The 19,048-nt window shown below is 38.3% G+C and overlaps 2 protein-coding genes across 2 annotated transcripts in view; one reads left to right on the top strand and one right to left on the bottom strand.

Annotated features, from left to right (window-relative positions):
* FRMD7 (FERM domain containing 7) overlaps nucleotides 1-11,424 on the top strand; it is a 17,175-nt gene extending 5,751 nt beyond the window's left edge. The window contains exons 2-8 of the mRNA XM_017864542.1: nucleotides 2,520-2,634; nucleotides 2,826-2,973; nucleotides 3,961-4,056; nucleotides 6,031-6,194; nucleotides 8,146-8,214; nucleotides 8,331-8,406; nucleotides 9,450-11,424. Of these exons, the coding sequence (XP_017720031.1) occupies nucleotides 2,520-2,634; nucleotides 2,826-2,973; nucleotides 3,961-4,056; nucleotides 6,031-6,194; nucleotides 8,146-8,214; nucleotides 8,331-8,406; nucleotides 9,450-10,544 (1,763 nt within the window). The 3' untranslated portion in view covers nucleotides 10,545-11,424. The remainder of the gene's footprint in view (nucleotides 1-2,519; nucleotides 2,635-2,825; nucleotides 2,974-3,960; nucleotides 4,057-6,030; nucleotides 6,195-8,145; nucleotides 8,215-8,330; nucleotides 8,407-9,449) is intronic.
* Nucleotides 11,425-12,574: 1,150 nt separating this feature from the next.
* STK26 (serine/threonine kinase 26) overlaps nucleotides 12,575-19,048 on the bottom strand; it is a 57,334-nt gene continuing 50,860 nt past the window's right edge. Inside the window, exons 5-10 of the mRNA XM_017864541.1 lie at nucleotides 18,834-19,019; nucleotides 17,273-17,421; nucleotides 16,134-16,227; nucleotides 15,620-15,682; nucleotides 15,401-15,538; nucleotides 12,575-14,366 (exon numbers count right to left, since the gene is read on the bottom strand). Of these exons, the coding sequence (XP_017720030.1) occupies nucleotides 15,413-15,538; nucleotides 15,620-15,682; nucleotides 16,134-16,227; nucleotides 17,273-17,421; nucleotides 18,834-19,019 (618 nt within the window). The 3' untranslated portion in view covers nucleotides 12,575-14,366; nucleotides 15,401-15,412. The remainder of the gene's footprint in view (nucleotides 14,367-15,400; nucleotides 15,539-15,619; nucleotides 15,683-16,133; nucleotides 16,228-17,272; nucleotides 17,422-18,833; nucleotides 19,020-19,048) is intronic.

Genomic DNA, 19,048 nt, shown 5'->3' on the forward strand with positions numbered 1-19,048 from the left:
TTTTGAGACAGAGCCTCACTCATTCACCCAACCTGGAGTGCGTGGCATGGCCATGGCTCACTGTAGCCTTGAATTCCTGGGCTCAAGCAATGCTCCCACCTCAGCCTCCCAAGTACCTGGGACCTGGGACCACAGGCACATGCCACCACACCCAGCTAATTTTTACATTTTTTTGTAGAGATGGGGTCTTGCCATGTTTCCACAGCTGGTCTCGAACTCCTCGGCTCAAGTGATCCTCCTGCCTTGGCCTCCCTAAGTGCTGGGATTACAGGCATGAGCCACCACGCTCAGCGTTGGGATTTTCTACATGCAGGATCATATTGACTGCAAGTAAAGACAGTTCTGCCACCTTCTTTTCAGTGCAAATTCTTTGTTTCTTCTTCTTCTTGCCTGACTGCACTGACTAGAACCATGGGTACAATGTTGAATAGATGTGGCAGGCACTTGATATCTTTACCTTATTTCTGATCTTAAGTGAAAGCATTTAGCTTCTCACCATTTGGTATATTCCTTGTTTGTTAAGTGTTTTGTTTTGTTGATTGTGAGTGGGTATTAGACTTTGTGCAATGCTTTTTCTCCATCTCTTGAGAAGATAATGTGTGGGGTTTTTTTTGTCCTTTATTCTATCATCACAGTGTATTATAGTCATTGGTTTTCATATGTCAAACTGACCTTGCAGTCCTGAGATAAATTCAACTCATTGTGTATAATATTTTTCATATGCTGCTGAATTCAGGTTACTAGTATTTTGTTCAGAATTTTTGCCTCTGTATTCATGAGGAATGTTGACCTGTTGTCTTCACTTCTCATGTTGTTTTTGTCCTGTTTTGGTATCAAGGTAATATTGACCTCATAGAATGTGTTGCTAAGCGTCTACTCCTCTATTTTCTGGAAGAGTTTGTGAAGAATTGGTATTTATTTCTTCTTTGAACATTTGGTAGAATTAATCAGTGGAACCATCAGGGCCTTACTGGATTTTAATGTGATTTGTACATTTATCAGTATTGGTGAAAATTAAATAATAAATTAATGAGCCATTTCTTTGGTCTTTTAAAATGTTTACTATATGGAGATTTTCATTATATTGTGATTTTTGAAATACAGATACACACCCACCTGTCTAAAACACAAATGGAAAACCAATAAAGAAGAGAAAAAAAAAAAAAACAGCCCTCCAGCACTCAAAATAGGTATACTATTGTCCACGTATCTTATCCAATAGAAGAGCACCATAGGATTCCATGGAGCATCTATTTACTCTTACAGTATATAGAATGCTAACAGGTTTGGATATTTGCTTTCTCATTTTATGTTAGATTAGATGTCTCACTTGAGAACAAAGTATTCTAAAGTTTGACTTCAGGGGAAGTCAGTGACCAGGAAATGATTCATATAAATCTGACAGAGAGGAAAAAGGCACACAAATTATAAAGAAGAGAAAAGAATCCAAAAATCAAAACAATCTGAGGCAATTTAGGTTAAGGGCACATAGTCCTAAATGCCTTTGTAGACATAGTGCTATAATAGATGTTTTATAAAAATAAAGTGGAGGCATCTAGAAAAGAGCAAATTATGATCATGGATAAACTGCTAGCTATTTGAAAAAGCCAGAATGATTTTCAGAATGATTCATCTGTTGGGGATTTCAGATAGCTGGGGATTTACTAGACTCCCAATGTACAGAGTGATGAATTGGCTTGCAATGTAGTTGGCATTTATATTCCTCTTTCTTGATAATATATGATCAGGGTGGAGTGGGGTTGGATGACTATATTAGTCTTCTAGGGCTGCCATAACAAAATACCAGAGACTGGATGGCTTAAATGCCAGAAATGTATGTTCCACAATTCTGGAGGCTTCACGTCCAAGATAAGCTGTCAGCAGGTTTGTTTTTTTCTGAGGCCTTTCTCCTTGGCTAGCAGATGGCTGCCTTCTTGTTGTGTTATCACTTGGTCTTTTTTCTGTGTATTCACATCCCTGGTGTCTCTCTGTGTGTCCAAATTTCTTCTTCTTATAAGGATACCAGTCAGATTGGTTGAAGGCTTGCCATAATGGAGTCATTTCACCTCAATTACCTCCTAAAAGCTCTATCTCCAAATATAGTCACATTCTCTGCTATGGGAATTAGGACTCCAACATATGAACTTGGCAGAGGGTGGGGACATAGTTCCACCTATACCAGTGGCTGATTGAAAGTAAGAGAGATCATATATACAATATGGTAGAAGAAAAATCTAACAAAATGTTCAACTGTGATCTTGGAGCCCTTAAGATCTATACTTGGTCTGTTGACTTCCTATACTAAGACTGCAATGCTTCCAAACAGAAAAAGAGCCAATAGAACCCCCAAACACACACACCCCTATAGAAACATAAATATACATAAAGCATGGGGTTGGAGGCTTTGGACTGCACTGGCTGCAAATAAAGGGCTGTTTGATGGAGGACAAGGGTACACTGGATGCTCCATTGCTAAGTTCCTCAAAGGTAATGTGAAAATGTCTTTTCCTGTCATGCAGCAGAACTTGGAGACTTTCATGAAGAAACAGATAGGAAGCATCTGGCACAAACTCGGTACTTACCAAACCAAGACTGTTTAGAAAGCAAGATCATGCACTTTCATCAGAAGCACGTGTAAGTACTTTCAACTGGCACCTGCTTCCCCCAGTAGAGAACGCTAAAGCTGGGGATGGACTCTTAAGAGCAAGCCCTTAAACCTGAGAAGTTTCAGGCTCCGTGAAATGCTGAGCTCCTCACGGAGCTCTCAGAGTGGAAATGTCATTCTTGCAGCATTTATTAGGCTCATAAATTCTTTCCCCTTTCAGTGGCAGGAGCCCAGCTGAATCTGACATTCTGCTACTGGACATAGCAAGAAAGCTGGATATGTATGGCATCAGGCCTCACCCCGCCAGTGATGGTGAAGGGATGCAGATTCACCTGGCTGTTGCTCACATGGGAGTACTGGTGTTACAGGTAAAATCTCTTTCCTTTCACGCCCTTCGGCTTTAGTGAGGGGTGGTTATCTTGGCTCAAATTTGGGTGTCCATTCCCAAGGTGATCTCACCCCTCAGTATTATCACCAGCCAGAAAGGGAAATGGTCAATCATATTTACTTGTAGTTGCATGAAAAGTATACATGACAAACTAATAAACGTAGTTAACTGTAGGGAATGGATAGATGGGGACAGAAATAGGGGTGACAGTGGTGGGAGTGAGACTTCTTTCTATATATATCTTTGTGTATACCTCTGATTTTCAGACCACGTGAATAGATTACCTGTTGAATAAACAACAGACAAGCAAAAACAAAGCTGGTTGGGCTGACCAGGAAAGCCAAGGGAGTTTAGAGGAGTTGGAAATGGGTGTAGGCTGCTGTAATTAAACAGAATAGCCTAGAGAAGGCTCTGTCAGAGCTGGCAAGAAGGCTTGACTATGTGGAAGGCATTGTGGGCAAGGAAAATGAGGAGACTGCAGGAGAGAGGTATAAAGTTAGACGAAAGGGTGTTTTGGAATTAGTGGAAACAAAGGTTATATATTCAATATAGATGAGCAGAAAGATATGGCCAAGATGTGATGTGGGCAGTGAGAAGCTATTGAAGGTGTTTGAGCTCCTGTCAGGAGAAAGAAGACATTGTTTTTAGCAGATGAATCAGGAAACATGGGAAAGGGGTGAGATTAGAGAAGCTATTGTAGTAATCCTTTCCTCTTGTGATCTCCCTGTGCTGGCTAGAAACCTTCCCTAGGCATACCCCTTCTTGCTTGCATTCCAGAGCATCCTTGTGTCCCACCTGAAATGCCTTCTTTGACCACAGCTCCTACCCAGTGCAGCAGGATCAATCTGTTGAAGAGATGGGTCAAGGGCGGTCCCTTTTATGAAGTGCATTTTCTATCAGGTTTGCACTGTCTTACAAACTAACTCGTGTTAATACATTCTGAAATCTGCCACATTTTTTATTGTAGGGAAATACAAAGATCAATACTTTTAACTGGGCTAAAATCCGCAAGTTGAGTTTTAAGAGAAAGCATTTTCTCATCAAACTTCATGCCAATATATTGGTAAGTAGCTTCCTAATAAATTCGTTTACTTTCTGTTCACTGGGAAACTTTTGGTTGTTTCTGCAAATCGTTTGAACGTAAATGGTGAAAGCTGGCTGGCCCTGAGTGATTATGTGTCTTTTGTTTTGCCTTTAAAGAAATCAACCAGAGTTTTAATCATTTTTTACTAAAGGTAAAACACTAAGAAATCTGACTGGCAGTTTCGAATTAACAAAGTAATAGGAAAATGGGGCAACTGGGCTGAAAGGCAAGTCTCCCTGGAAACTATTTTTTAGGGATTTGATGAGTCAAATGGGAGTGACCAGATCTAGGACTAAGAACAAATTGATTTGATGTTATCTGTTCCATTTTATAAAGTATCTTCAATTACCTTCCTTAAGCAAAAATTACTGAACACCTAGTACATGCCAAAAACAAGCAGGATGTGGGAGTCAGGTATACATGTAAGCAAAATAAACAATTATTGGGCAAGGTTGCATAGTAAAGGGTGAGACAAAGATGCTAGAAATGATCTTCTTCTTCTTCTTTTATTCTAGAGACAGGGTCTCACTGTTGCCCAGACTGCAGTGGAGTGGTGACATATAGCTCAGCGCAGCCTCAACCTCCTGGACTTAAGTGATCCTCACGCCTCAGTCTTTTGAGTAGCTAGGACTACAGGCATGCACCATCACACTTTGCTAATTTTTAAAACATTTTTTGTAGAGACAAGGTCTCACTATGTTGCCCAGGCTGGCCTCGAACTCCTGGCCTCAAGTGATCCTCTTACCTTGGCCTCCCAAAGTGCTGACGTTACAGGCATGAGCCACTTAGTCTAGAAATGAATTTTTTTATGACCATAAGGAAAATAAAAAGTGTGTATCGACTAATTTTTCACCTACTGAAGATCCAGCAGTTTCGATTTTATTCTCTGCATCTTGACCCTATAGAAAAGTGTTCATTGAGCAGTTCAAGTAACTGGACTCAGTGTGAAGCTCACGGAGAGCCCCAGAGGGTATATGCAGGAACCTGGAAAGGAATGAGAGAAGTGGGGTCAGTGCAGTGGGTTGATGGGGCTGCTGAAAACAGGGCTGCAAACATGCCATGTGATGGGTACATATAGTGTCAGGAGATGGGGCAAACTTGAACTTTAGGTCTGGAAAGCCAAGATTAGAATATGCTAGATGAGCAATATAGAGCATTGTACAAGACAGCCTACAGAGGAAAAAGTTTTCTAACTGTTACACTAAAAGACTCATGGGCTGAGTGTTGTGGCTCTCATTCATAATCCCAGTGCTTTAAGAGGCTGAGGTGGAAGGATCACTTGAGTTCAAGAGTTTGAGACCAACCTGGGCAACATAGCAAGACCCCATCTCAACAACAACAAAAAAAATACAAAGAAATTAGCCAGGTATGGTGGCACATGCCTGTAGTTCTAGCTATTCAGGAGGCTGAGTCAGGAAGATTGCTTGAGTCCAGGAGTTCGAGGTTATAGTGAGTGATGATCATGCCACTGCACTTCAGCCTGGGCAACAGACACCTTGCCTCAAGGAAACAACAGACTTATGTACATGTAATCATCTTATAAACCCTTCCATCTATAAAGAAATCTTCTCCTCCCTCCTGTTTCCTGTTGGTCATTTATAACTTCTCCTGACCTTGGAAAGATATACCCTTTGACATCATTTTAATCTAATTTACAACTTCATAAAAATGTTTCTGGCAGAGAAGAGTGAGTAAAAAAGGTATTTAAGGTGAGGGGAGTGTGCAAAGCAAGATTTGCTTCTTAGAGAAGGCTCTGTTTGCGAGCAGTGGCCCTGTCTGTTCCTCGCAAGGTTGCCAATTATTAGGTTTCAGTAGGTATGAAACCTACAGGGAGCCAAGTGGAAAATCAGAAGCTGCATGGGCCAATGGAGCAATAGTTTGGAAGGCATTGGGATTTGAAGGTCTTTGATATTCTTGAAGGATGTTTTACTTGATGGAAATTGATTTATACAGGTGTTGTGCAAGGATACCTTGGAGTTCACCATGGCCAGCCGAGATGCCTGCAAAGCTTTCTGGAAGACTTGTGTGGAGTACCATGCTTTCTTTAGGCTTTCAGAAGAGCCCAAATCAAAGCCCAAAACCCTACTCTGCAGCAAGGGTTCCAGTTTCCGCTATAGGTAATTAAACAATGCACATAGGCAAACTGCTCACACTGCTTCTTTTCAATAACACGGGAGGTTTAGGAGGAGTTCACATTCTAGAAGCAACAGAGAATCCATTTCAATCACATCAAGGATCACACCGTTTCCTACTCATTCTCTGTGTGACACTTTAAGTCAATGATTCCTAACTAGGAGGCAGGAAGAGGGGGACACCTTACCTAAGGGGTAGGATCCGAGGCTCAGGAAGGATGGGTGGATGTGTGCAGTTTGAGAATACATGTTCTATAAACCCATTGTTTCTCTTATATTTAACTTATATGCAAACCATGGAAAGAAAACTCAACATCCTTTGGGTTGTAAAAGCTAGTATGAGAAAGCACTGGAGGGGATAAGAGATTTAGAGAATTGAACAATATGCCACTAGAGGCTCCTCACTACAGGTCACACTTTGGAGGAATCAAAGCAAGGTTGGGTTAAGATCTTGTCTTTGCTTGAATACATCAGCCTAGGAATCCACTGGAGGAAGTTTTCAAACTTTTAGCTAAGGTACTAAATTCTGATTTAAAGCTTCCCCATAAAGGATTTTTTTTCAAAGAGTGGTATCCTACCCCAGTAAAAATTAAGATCTATGAAACTTACATATTTCTGATTGAATCTTTCCAGTCTGTATTCTACAAATCCCTGCCTTCTTAAACAGATGATACTGAGCATATTTTGCCCTTTTCTTAATGACCTGAGTTATTATAAACATCAGATATTATCTTTTGCAGGCAGCTGTAGTGCAATGATGGCCTCAGGGCAGGGGAGGCATGTCAAGGCCCTGTACTTAGGTGATAAATGGTTCAGACTTTTTAGGCTTTATTATTCTTGCGATTTTTTTTTTTTTTTTTTTTTGAAATGGAGTCTTGCTTTGTTGCCCAGGCTGAAGTGCAGTGGTGCGATCTCGGTTCACTGCAACCTCCGCCCCCTGGGTTCAAGCAATTCTCTGCCTCAGCCTTCCAAGTAGCTGGGATTACAGGCGCAGGCCACCACAGCTGGCTAATTTTTGTACTTTTGGTAGAGACAGGGTTTCACCATCTTGGCCAGGCTGGTCTTGAACCCCGACCTTGTAATCCACCCACCTCGGCCTCCCAAAGTGCTTGGATTACAGGCATGAGCCATGGCGCTTGGCCAATTCTTGTGATTTTTTTTTTTATTTTATGTTTCTCCCAGCCGTGATCTGACTTTCTTTGCTAGTGTATGCCTGACTAGAACAATCCTCTTCTACTGTTTAGTTAGCTGCTTTTCTTCTGCTGTGGACTGGGAAACCAGATAAGTAACCTCATTCAAAGTAGTATGGAAAATCAGTCAGTTGACTCTGATTTGGAGGTAGAGGAAAAGCCTTTAAAGGAAAATACGTTGTTATTATTATTATTATTTGAGACAGGGTCTCGCTGTGTTGCTCAGGCTGGAGTGCAGTGGCATGATCTCTGCTCACTGCAGCCTTGACCTCCCGGGCTCAAGCAATCCTCCCACCTCAGCCTCCCAAGTGGTTGGGACTACAGGCATGCACTACCATGCGCGGGTTATTTTTATTATTTTTGTAGAGATGAGGTCTCACTATGTTGCCCAGGCTGGTCTCAAACTCCTGGGCTCAAGTCATCCTCCTGCCTCAGCCTCCCAAAGTGCTGGGATTAAGGTGTGAGCCACCGTGCCCAGACCAGGTATATTATTTGTAAAGCTCACAATTTTTAGCTGTTATATAACCCTGTTCAGAGGCCTTTAAAAAATACCTGCGTTCTGAGTAGTTGAGGTTGTTCTCTGCCTGGTCCTTGAATAAGTGGGTATTATCATTGTGATGGTCAAAGATTCATGACATATGTCATTCATCTAGTCTTTTGATTTCAACAATAAATGAGGCTTTCAAGTTTTGGTACCCTATTGGTTTATGGCTAGAACTAAGGATTTTTATTGTTCCTTATGATAGTGGAAGAACCCAAAGGCAACTTTTGGAATATGGGAGAAAAGGGAGGCTGAAGAGCTTGCCATTTGAAAGGTACATCATTTTGTTTCTCTTGCTCGTGTTGATTTTATGTTGAATTTGGAGATTTCTATGTATCCTGGTATTCACATGAAGGTTATTTCAATGACTTCTCTGCTTGGGGATTTCAGGAAACATTACCCATCTCAGTACCATCAACGACAGTGCAGGTCCTCACCAGACCTCCTCTCTGATGTGTCAAAACAAGTAAGGTTTCTGAAAATTTCTACTTCTTTAGATAAATGTAATTTGTGCAAATTTCAAATGCTTCCAAGGATTGATTCTGTCAGAATCCCAGTGTGTAAAAGGGTTACTCTGTTTGAGTAGGTTAGCTTCCTAGGGAGGTCTGTCAGCTCAGTCTTTCCTGCCAATAGAAGACCATTTAGTAAACTACCACTGGTGTGTACCTTATAGACTGAGGGTTCTGGCACATCTTCAAATTGCAACCTGTGTTGCTAACATCTTGCAAAATGCAGATCCAAATGAATTCTATGGCTTTGAATTTTAAAACTGAAAGCTCCATCTTTTACCTATGAAAATCTTAAGGTGTAGAGGAAGGTATAAGGTCTTGGGTTAAAGTTTTAGAGTACTTTTCCTGTGTAGTTTTGTAACTTAAGGACAAAGTGTTGTTCCCCTGGAACTGTGAGACGATGACTTCCTTTGACATTTTTAGTATGAAAATTGTGAATTACTATTATTTTACTTTCCCTAAAAATAATTATAGGTCTCATAAACCCTCAAGCTTTCAAGTCACTGGCAGTTTTTATCCAAAAGACATCAGAAGCATAATGATGAAAGGAGCCATTTAGTATATGAACCTCTCCTACCATTCACAGCCCTCCTCCCACCATTTTACAGAAAATAGGGAGGAGGCTGGAGCAACAAGGTTAGGAGACTTGTCTAAGGTCACACAGCAAATCAGAGACAGAGCCAGGACTAAAAGGCAGGACTCCTGGTTCACTAATATAGCTATTAAACCAAACTGCTTGTAGTGTATACACTCAGAGTCTGCAAGTAGGATGGCACTGAGAAGGAATAGTGTCACATGTACTTTTTAACACATGCACTGGGATGTGGTACAAGTTATTACCCTTTCTTTATATATTTATCTACCCTAGAATAGAACATGGATCTTGTTAAATGACTTTATGAAAAACTACCTTTCGAACTTTGAGGCTAATTTAGATCCCTCCCCCAGCCCTAACCAAATGGCCTTTTCCTTCTTTCACCAATGTGTCCTTTGTCTCAAGGTGGAAGATTTGAGACTAGCATACGGTAGTAGCTACTACCAAAATGTGAATGGAGTGCACGCATCTGAGCCGGTGCTGGACAGTAGGAGGAGGAACTCTGCAGTGGAGGTGACATTTGCAACTGAACTGGAGCATTCCAAACCAGAGGCGGATCCCACATTGCTACATCAGTCCCAAAGCAGTTCCTCTTTCCCTTTTATTTATACAGACCCTGTCTTTAACACTGAGCCTGATCCTAACCCTGATCCCAGAGACTTTTTTTCGGAGAGGAGTTCTCTAAGCTCCTTCCAAACGAGCTGTAAGTTTACTGGTAATCACATGAGCACATCTTCTGGCCTCACAAGCAAAGTGAGTCCAGCAAAGCAGCTAACTTACATGGATGTGCCCTATATTCCTTGTACAGGTCAGCAGGTTGGTATTATGCCTCCCCAGGTCTTTTTTTATGTGGACAAGCCACTCCAGGTGCCCAGACGGTCCCCAATCAGAGCAGAGGAAAGGACAAAGCCAGATAGCTATATAGAGCCCACTGCAATGACGCCAGCCAAAAGAAGCCCAAGGAATATCAGAATGAACAGCTTTCAGCAAGACCTGCAAGGACTCCAAGAAGCTATAGCCAGGACTAGTGTTAGGAGCAACATCAATGTAGGTCTAGAAGAGGAAGACCCAAATTTGGAAGATGCATTTGTATCTAACATTCAAGAGCAAACCCCTAAAAGGTCCCAGAGCCAATCAGACATGAAAACTATTCATTTTCCTTTTGGGTCAGAATTTAGACCTTTAGGGCCTTGTCCTGCTCTCAGTCGTAAAGCAGACCTGTTTACATATATGTTTGCAGAGCAGGAGTTGCCAGCAGTTCTAATGGATCAAAGTACAGCAGAAAGGTATGTAGCTAGTGAATCCAGTGATTCTGAATCAGAGATTCTTAAACCAGACTACTATGCTTTGTATGGCAAAGAAATAAGGTCACCCATGGCCAGAATCCGCTTGTCTTCTGGTAGTCTACAGTTAGATGAAGAAGATGAAGATGCTTCTTTCAACACACCAACTGCTGAAGACAGGACTTCACTAAAACCATGTAATTACTTTTTAGCTTAAAAGTGTGAACCTATGGACATTTGCCAGTTCCATGTTACCGACTTAGACAGAAAATAATGAAACTTGTAGAAACCATTTTCTTGGTTACTACGTATTCATTGGTCTTAAGAAAATCTCATTTTTGACACCTACCTTATGAAAGATCCAGCTGTTGCCTCATTCCTTGAGTTTCACTCTTCCAGTACCTCTGAAGGGACTCTAGAACATGCCCTCTCCTCCCCAGCACTGTGGCAAGGTGAGGTGGGTATTTGTCATCTCCACTGCATACTTCCACACAGAGACACTGTGAGTGAAGGTCAGGCTCTTCAATGCTGAAGAATGGTGACAGTATGGGTTGGCATTTGGAATTGGCTTCTAATGGCATTTAGTGATTTAGTAGATTGTGAATGTGTTGATCTTTGTGCTCTTAAAAAACACTGAACGAATATTTCAGTCTTTACTATTTGTGTGCGGCCCAGTAGAAATGGTCTTGTAATATGTTAAAGACTTCCATTTTTATAACATATATAAGGGGAGCATGGCCCTCCTACAGCCTCAGGAACAAGGTGGTGGCATAGATCCTCTCAAGAGAATACAGGTTTAGAATTAATCTAGGACTTGGCAGAATTCTAAACCTAGGAAATTTATGAATTAAATCAATTTCTACAGCCAGACATAAACCTGATAAAAATATCCTGTTGTTTTACTTATAACTTCTATATTCTAAACGATCTACTATATCTAGTAAAAGAGAAACATTAACAGGTCAGTTTGTTTATCTAATATTTCCTGCCAGAATTTATTTTTTGTCATAGCTTCTTGCATGTATGCAGGCCAGGAAATGAATGTTATTGTAATAAAGTGTGATGGAAAATCCAGGTAATTAAAAAATAAATTATAATTATGTTCTTCCTTTTGTTTTAATCAATTTCAGAAGTGATTGGTTCTGGCCTATTTTACTAAGGAAAGGGACAGTTACACAACAAGAAAAAGGAGGGAGGCAAGTGAAAATGTATGGCCAAGGAGAGGAAAAGTAGTAGAATTGAAGGGTAGCTGAAACAAAAAAGGATAGTACTAATACCAGGGTGAGTTAATTAACCAAAATTCCATTTTGACCCATTCAGAATTTCTCTAATTGTCCTCCTAGAAGGTATAGCATTCTATTTGAGAAGTTTATTTTGTTTGATTTTAAAGTCCAACATATTTACAAGATAATGTTACTACTAACTTCAAAAAAAGGAGGCAATTCTACAGGCAAGTTATTTTATATACAACTTAAAGGAGAAAAAAACTAATGGAATAGTTTCCTTACTTTCCTAGTCTTTACATCAGAAAAATCCCTTTTAATATACCTCATCCCACTCCTTTCCTCCATCCTAGCACTTTCTTGTCTGCTCCTGGACTCATATTTAGTAACTCACAAGCAAAGTGAGTCCAGCAAAGCAGCTAACTTACATGGATGTGCCCTATATTCCTTGTACAGGTCAGCAGGTTGGTAACTCACAAGTCAAGAGTAGCTATCTAATAATAAGAATATATTGAAACCCAATCACCTGGGCTTAATAATATAACATAGTATACTATTAGAATATTATATAATTAATATATGAATATATTAATACATATTAATACCATAGATCCTTAATGCTATGTTAAGTTCACCCTCAACCTCTTCTCTAGGAAAAACTTAAACTCCTTTATGTTAATGCTATTTCTCATATCAATTTCTAAAAATCTTCACTAAGTTTATATCTGTATATGATCTCTTAATAATATAATAATCAGGGTGACCATATAATTTATTGTTCAACCCAGGACACTTTCAAGTGAAAGGGGACGTTATTAATAATTTGGTCAAGACAGGAGGCTTAGAAATCAGGACAGATGTTCACTGTAGCTATAATTAATGCTTAATGAAATGTGAAGAGTATCTTCTGGTTTCCAACAGGAACTTCGATTTTAGTGTTTGAACAATAAAGGACAAAGGAGAAATAATTTGAAACACTGAAGTCCCATACCACACCCCCATCTCAAGGAAAACAAACATTGAGGACTGTGAAATTTAAATATTTATTTTCAAAACCTTCAAAACACTGGAGTATGCTTCACCTAGAAACAGTTTACAGGACGAATAGCTATAATGAATAAGCAATACAATTTGTATTTGGGATGCAATTGTGTTGTAAAGTTTCAACTAATCAATTTATAAATTTGTTGCTTTTACAAAAATATTCATTTAACCCATAACATGAGTTGCAAAATTATCTCCAGACTTCTACAGATTATAAACTGTAATTGTGTTTCAGTTACACAGCGGGTGAAAAATTTAACTGGACCATTACTTCAAAATACAATGCATTAAAATAAGTGTTACAATATAGGCACCAATAAAAGAATTTTCTTGGCATACAACACCACAACAATCTTCTCAAGTATCTATACCATGTAAAGTAAAAGAGGATGTAATGGCCACTTTTACTAAAACTGTATTCCTTACAGGAAGAATATCTTTCGTCTAATACTTGGCAATTATTCAGATTTTTAAAAAAATGACTTTTGTGCAAAAACCAAATTGTGCAGATCCAAACAATTAAACATTAACTATCAAAACTAAATATCAATAATTCTACAACTACTGAAATATAGCCACAGTTCAGAACTTAGGCAGGCATAATACTGGGCTTAAAAAGGCATCACTCACATAATAGTACCATAAATATAAGTGAAAATTAACTGTGCAATCTAACTTACCTTTGAGTGGACAGAAATCATCCTGTACTATGGTTATTTTCATGTGAACTAGAAAATGCTCACTTAAATATCCTTTTAAAAACAACAAACTGATGCTTATTAGTGACAATTATGAAGAACAAAAATATATAAATAGTTTATAGGACAATTTATTACCATGGCAAAAATATGCTGGTGTAAGTTATATTCATACCTATGGATCAGGTATTTAATCACATGACAATCAGCTTTTTTTTTTTTTTTTGGCTCTCCAAATCCAAGCAGATAGTATGGGATTTTAGTTGAAGATATAAAACATGAAGCCAGACTAACTCCTCCTTACCAAACACCTATCCTTGGGTAAATGATCTTGCTTTAAATTTCTAACCATGTTAAATAAGGGTAAAATTGCCTCTTCTACCTAAAAGGGAATGTAAATACTATACACCAAGAGGTACCTCTGTTGCTGTACATTGCCAGTAAATGCTTCAAACACAGGGTCTCAAATGTGATAATCATTGAGCTGCCTGGAATATCATACCAACTTGGTAGAAGAATCAATACTTTTATAGGTTTCATTTAAAAGACTTTACTAAAATTTTCTGTTTTAAGAAGGTATGACTTATTTACACCTCCCCACCAATAGTCATTTTAGAATATGTATGTTTAAAAAAAAAAACAAAAAACGCTTTTGAAGCTTGATAATTTACAAAAGCTGAATACTGAGAATGACTTTGAAAGACCTGTATGTTTCATGACTGTAGTCAACTAAAGATCAAGACGTGAAAGGTATTCATCGTAGTAACTTAACTTAAGAAATAGGGATACTTAAAAGCAAAACGGTGTCTCAACATTTACTAGAATACAGGTGAAACTATAGTATTAAAAGTTACTCCTTACAAAATAATCCTTTCAAAATATAAAATGATAAACACCATCACAAAATAGTTTAATAGCTTCTTCCAAATCTTCAGTGTTGCAAAGATCCAAAAGGCACATGGAGCTCACGGGTTAAGCATTGTTAAGCTTGAAGTAGTTTTGGTGGGGCTCTCTGGGTCCATATGAAACAGAAGCCAATAATAATTTTCTTAGGGGGATTCGTCTGCTGAACACCTATAAAATTTTTTAAAAATGTAAACAAATGTACAACTATGCATATTTATATTTCTCTTTTGTATGAACTCTGCAATGAAGAAACTGATTCCACAAAAGGGATACATAGTTTTTATGGAATCTCATCATGTAGATGTTAAAATATAAACAAGTTCGAAAATCCCTTCTGTATCTGATTTCACAACTTCCAATTGATTTGTTTTCAAATGGGAGGTCTTCATTAAAATATAAGGGATTTTAAGGGGGGTTAGGTTTACGAGTACAAGTGAGCCTTATCAGATAGAAAGATCTTTGAGTGTGTGATTTCACAGGTCACAGAGTTTGTTCCAACTCGATCCCAGTGGCATCACAAACAAAGAAATATAAAGATGCACTGAGAAGAGATATAACAAGGTCAAGGCTAAAATTAGTATCACCTTATAGCTTGCTTGAGCTAAGGAGTGTATATGTGTGTACATGCATACAAAAGTCTTGTTGAAAATTTTTTTAAAAATTAAATGTAAGAACTTTTTTGAATGTGAACAAAATCAAATGAATATTTCAAGAGACAACATAGAAACTGAAGTTGAACATAAGAGCCCTTTTTCAGTCTGGATTGAGTCCGTCTACCTTTTCCTTAACTTTTCATATGGAGGTCAAATGTAGGAATTTTAGCACTGGAAATTATGCAACTAGTGGTGTTTTGTTAAATTCTGAGGGTAGTGGCAAGAAAGAAAGCATTCCCCAATGATATTAATAAGAGCTCAAATGAGAACATGCTCAGTGACCTTTTGTCCATACTCCTACTAGTGGAGAAAGAAAAACAGGCCATTTCATGCAGTGGAAAACTACCTTGTCATGCCTAAAGATAATCATTCCAAGAGCTAATGTTTAAGATACACAACAAACAAAAACTATTTTTAAGTATAAACACTATGTATTAAAAGTGACTTTGTTAGAATAATATGGATGGGTATCAAAGAAATTACACTGCATCATAATTAACATACACAGAAAATGCAAAATTAATTTTTAAAATGACATTTCCAATTACTTTTTGAAATTTTTCAATTAGCTTCTTTCACGCATTTTATGTTGATGCCGGGACAGGCGGCTTCAGCCACAGCAATACTTTTCTCGAGTTCTTCAATCGCCTGATTCCTGCTAGCGTTATTCTCGTCCTGCTGTTTAAGCTGAGAAAGAGTAATAATTAAAACATTTAAAATATTATACTACTTCAAACAGATATCCAAGGCCAATTAATCTGTACTTACTTCAGCAAATGCAGGTGTGATTATCATAGACAAACAGCTCAGGGTTTGCACAAGATCTTGCTCCTTTGAACAAATGATACCGATTATACACATGAAATTAAAATAATTGTTATGATTTTCTTATTCTTTAACAAATACGAACTAATTTGAATCCCCCACTGAAAACAAAACATATTGTATGCAAGGCAAGTCTCTAAGCTTTCTTCCTATCATTCATTCCCATTCATCATCCAGAAGTCCTCTAACTTCTGGGATTACAATAGATACCTATGATTACCTGGGCTTATGTATCTCTAGGTGAAATGCACTTAAAAAATACCAATATGGCCACTTAAATAACTTCTATTAACTTTTTTAATTAGCTCAAAACTAATGACAAATGAAGCATACTACAAACACAGTGAGGCAGACAGGCATTTGGGGTATTCAATCCTAACAATTTTGGGCCATTATAATCTCACTACATAGTTTGAAAGACTGTATGAAGAGTAAGTAATTGTCTCCATATACGTACTGCCCCATTCTGTACTTTCTTTGGATCAGGCTTCTTTCGTACGGTGGTAAAGCTCCATTCAGGATGAGTATTGTTTTCCCTGCTGGTAGATTCCCTAAAAAGATTGCCAAAGATACCTCTATAAGTGACCAAATGATTCAGCTTGGCAAAAATACCAAATCAATGCATGTAGAATCTAAAGGAATAATTGTCCCAATGTTTAAAAACTCCTGGTACAAAAAAGATCTGATCTCAGCTTCAGGTGAATACTACATTTTACTACAGACTGGTAGTGGAGTGGTTCTCAGCTCGATGTGTGCTTCATTGAGACCTCCTACCAAATGTAAATACCTGTCCCTCACTGCTCCCCACCTATTGAATCAGGATCTCCAGTGGTGTGGCTTGTGATTGCTTCAAGGTTCCATGAGTGACTCTTATGGGAAGCTAAGGCTAACACCCATCAGAATAGGGCACAAATTATTCTGATATTTTTTATCCCTTTCCAACATTGAGCAATTTCTCATAAATGGAAGAATCTCAGGGTAGTATCTAAATAAATTTGGTGTTGCCTTTTTGCCAGTTCAGCTGGTAGAGGACTAAATTCTGGCATAGCATACAGACTTTCCTAGTCTAAATTAATTGACGGACTTAGAGGCTGAATTTTTAATGTAAACGCTGCTGTTATAAAACACTACAACTTTTCAAGAAATAAAATTACACATAAATGAATATTCAAATGTATCAGTCTGATCTTGATTTGGTACATGGCCAAGAGGTGGGAAAGGCTTGGAGGTCAGTTCTTTAGAGGGATTTTGCAGGTTGCCATCAAAGTATGAGAAAACACAGTTCCTTATTACTTTGGGCAAACTAATATAACACTTTTAATTGACTCTTGCTCCAAATTTTTGTAATATACTCAAGTATCCACTAGGGGTTAGACCAAGACCATTTAAAACTAGAGTTATTCACTTCCAAGAAAAACATGTTTCCAACTTCATTGTATTCCAAACTGTGATTGAAAAAGACTTTTACAGTTTCTAAGGTGAAATTTCAAAATATGGTTTATATTTTATGCTAGAACAAGCACACTGGATCATAGCTAAAAGATATACAATATTTAAATAGGCTACCTACATAAAAATTAAATAATTTGTACATACGAATCAGAGCCCTCAGAATCAGATTCATCATCACTGTGTCCTTCTGCCTTCCATCTCTTAAAACGATCTATCAGTTCAGTCAGATAAGAAGTCTTCTTTGAATTTTTTACAATGAATTTGTGTTTCAGAAGTTCTTTTGCTGTAGGACGCTAAGGATAAAAAGATCAAGGCTGCATATTACAATTGTTGAACTCTTATGATTACAAGGAATGGTTAAAAAAATCATCTGAATTATTAAGCTGAAAGGTATAAAGGTATGTCTGTAGATATAAGAACAACTAAAATGCTGTAGGAAAATAGCTAATTCTATTATTGAAGTGGCTCAAGGCAACCGCATTGAATCTACTACTTTGGTGTCCGAATTTGTTAAAGCCCAATGGGTAGCAGGTGGCTTACCCACCAGCAAACTGGCAGGCAGGGCCTTCTCAAAAGCAGAGAGACACATGACAGTATTTAGAAAGTAAACATTTAAAAACATTTCAAAGTAGTATTCTAAAATACTTGAATCACATTTACTGTAAATTTGAAAAAAACTGATGAAAACTTGCAAGGCTGTAATTTTGTTATTATCTACACATATAATCCCTTCTCCATCAGACATCAATGTCTATTGCATCTAAATGCAAACACTAGGTGCTGTGGAGAATGTCCCGCCTTCACTTTATTAATATCAGAATGTTTATCAACTTAAAAATAGTTATATCAAGTTTGGACTGCTCTTGTGTATTTCTCGTCTCGAAAAGTCACAAGGCAGCTTTATTTCAACAACAGTGAAACAACTGTAATCGAATCTGTCAAGTAAATGAATGGAGCTCACTAGCCTAGGAAAAGTATACAACTTCACGTTGAAGTTTCTAAACACTAAATAAAAATAGTTAAACCTGGCCAGGCGCAGTGGCTCACGCCTGTAATCCCAGCACTTTGGGAGGCTGAGGAGGGCAGATCGCTAGAGGTCAGGAGCTCGAGACCGGCCTGGCCAACATTGTGAAACCCCATCTCTACTAAAAATACAAAACTTAGCCAGCCATGGTGGCAGGTGCCTGTAATCACAGCTACTTGGGAGGCTGAGGCAGGAGAATCGCTTGAACCTGGGAGATGGAGGTTGCAGTGAGCTGAAATCACGCCACTGCACTCCAACCTGGGCAAAAGAGCAAGACTCTGACTCAAAAAAAAAAAAAAAAATAGTTAAACCCAAACATAACTTTTCATGAAAATGAAAACAGCTGAATAAAATCATTGTATTTATACATGCACTTTAATAATGACATAATATAAAGTTAACTTTATTTCTCAAATTTATTTCCCCCTGAAATAGGAAATAATGAATAGAATAAGGAGGAAGCTGGAGACCAAGAAAAAAACAAAGGGTAAGGAGAAAAAGAATGAAGAATCTGGTTAATAACTCAATAGAAATAGCAGTACAGAAGGAAGAACCAGGTTCCTGGATGGATCTTAGACAATTCTCACATGCACTGTGTTCCCTACTGCAGGAAAAGCTGCCTTTGCTATAAGTAGATCTAATAATAGAAAATAAATAGTAATAATAGCAATATATACTCACAAATGATGGATCTTTGTTCAGGCAAGCATCAATAAACTCCTTAAAAGACTTAGTAAAGTCTCCAACAAGAGTTGGCGGATTGTTTTTGGGAATAAGAAACAGAACTCTCATTGGATGCATATCGGAGTTAGGTGGCTCTCCTTTAGCTAGTTCAATAGCAGTAATTCCCAATGACCAAATGTCAGCCTAAGATAAGAGGAAAAAAAAAAATATAT

Source organism: Rhinopithecus bieti, unplaced genomic scaffold, assembly GCF_001698545.2.
Source record: "Rhinopithecus bieti isolate Rb0 unplaced genomic scaffold, ASM169854v2 scaffold_76233, whole genome shotgun sequence".
Classification (NCBI taxonomy): domain Eukaryota; kingdom Metazoa; phylum Chordata; class Mammalia; order Primates; family Cercopithecidae; genus Rhinopithecus; species Rhinopithecus bieti.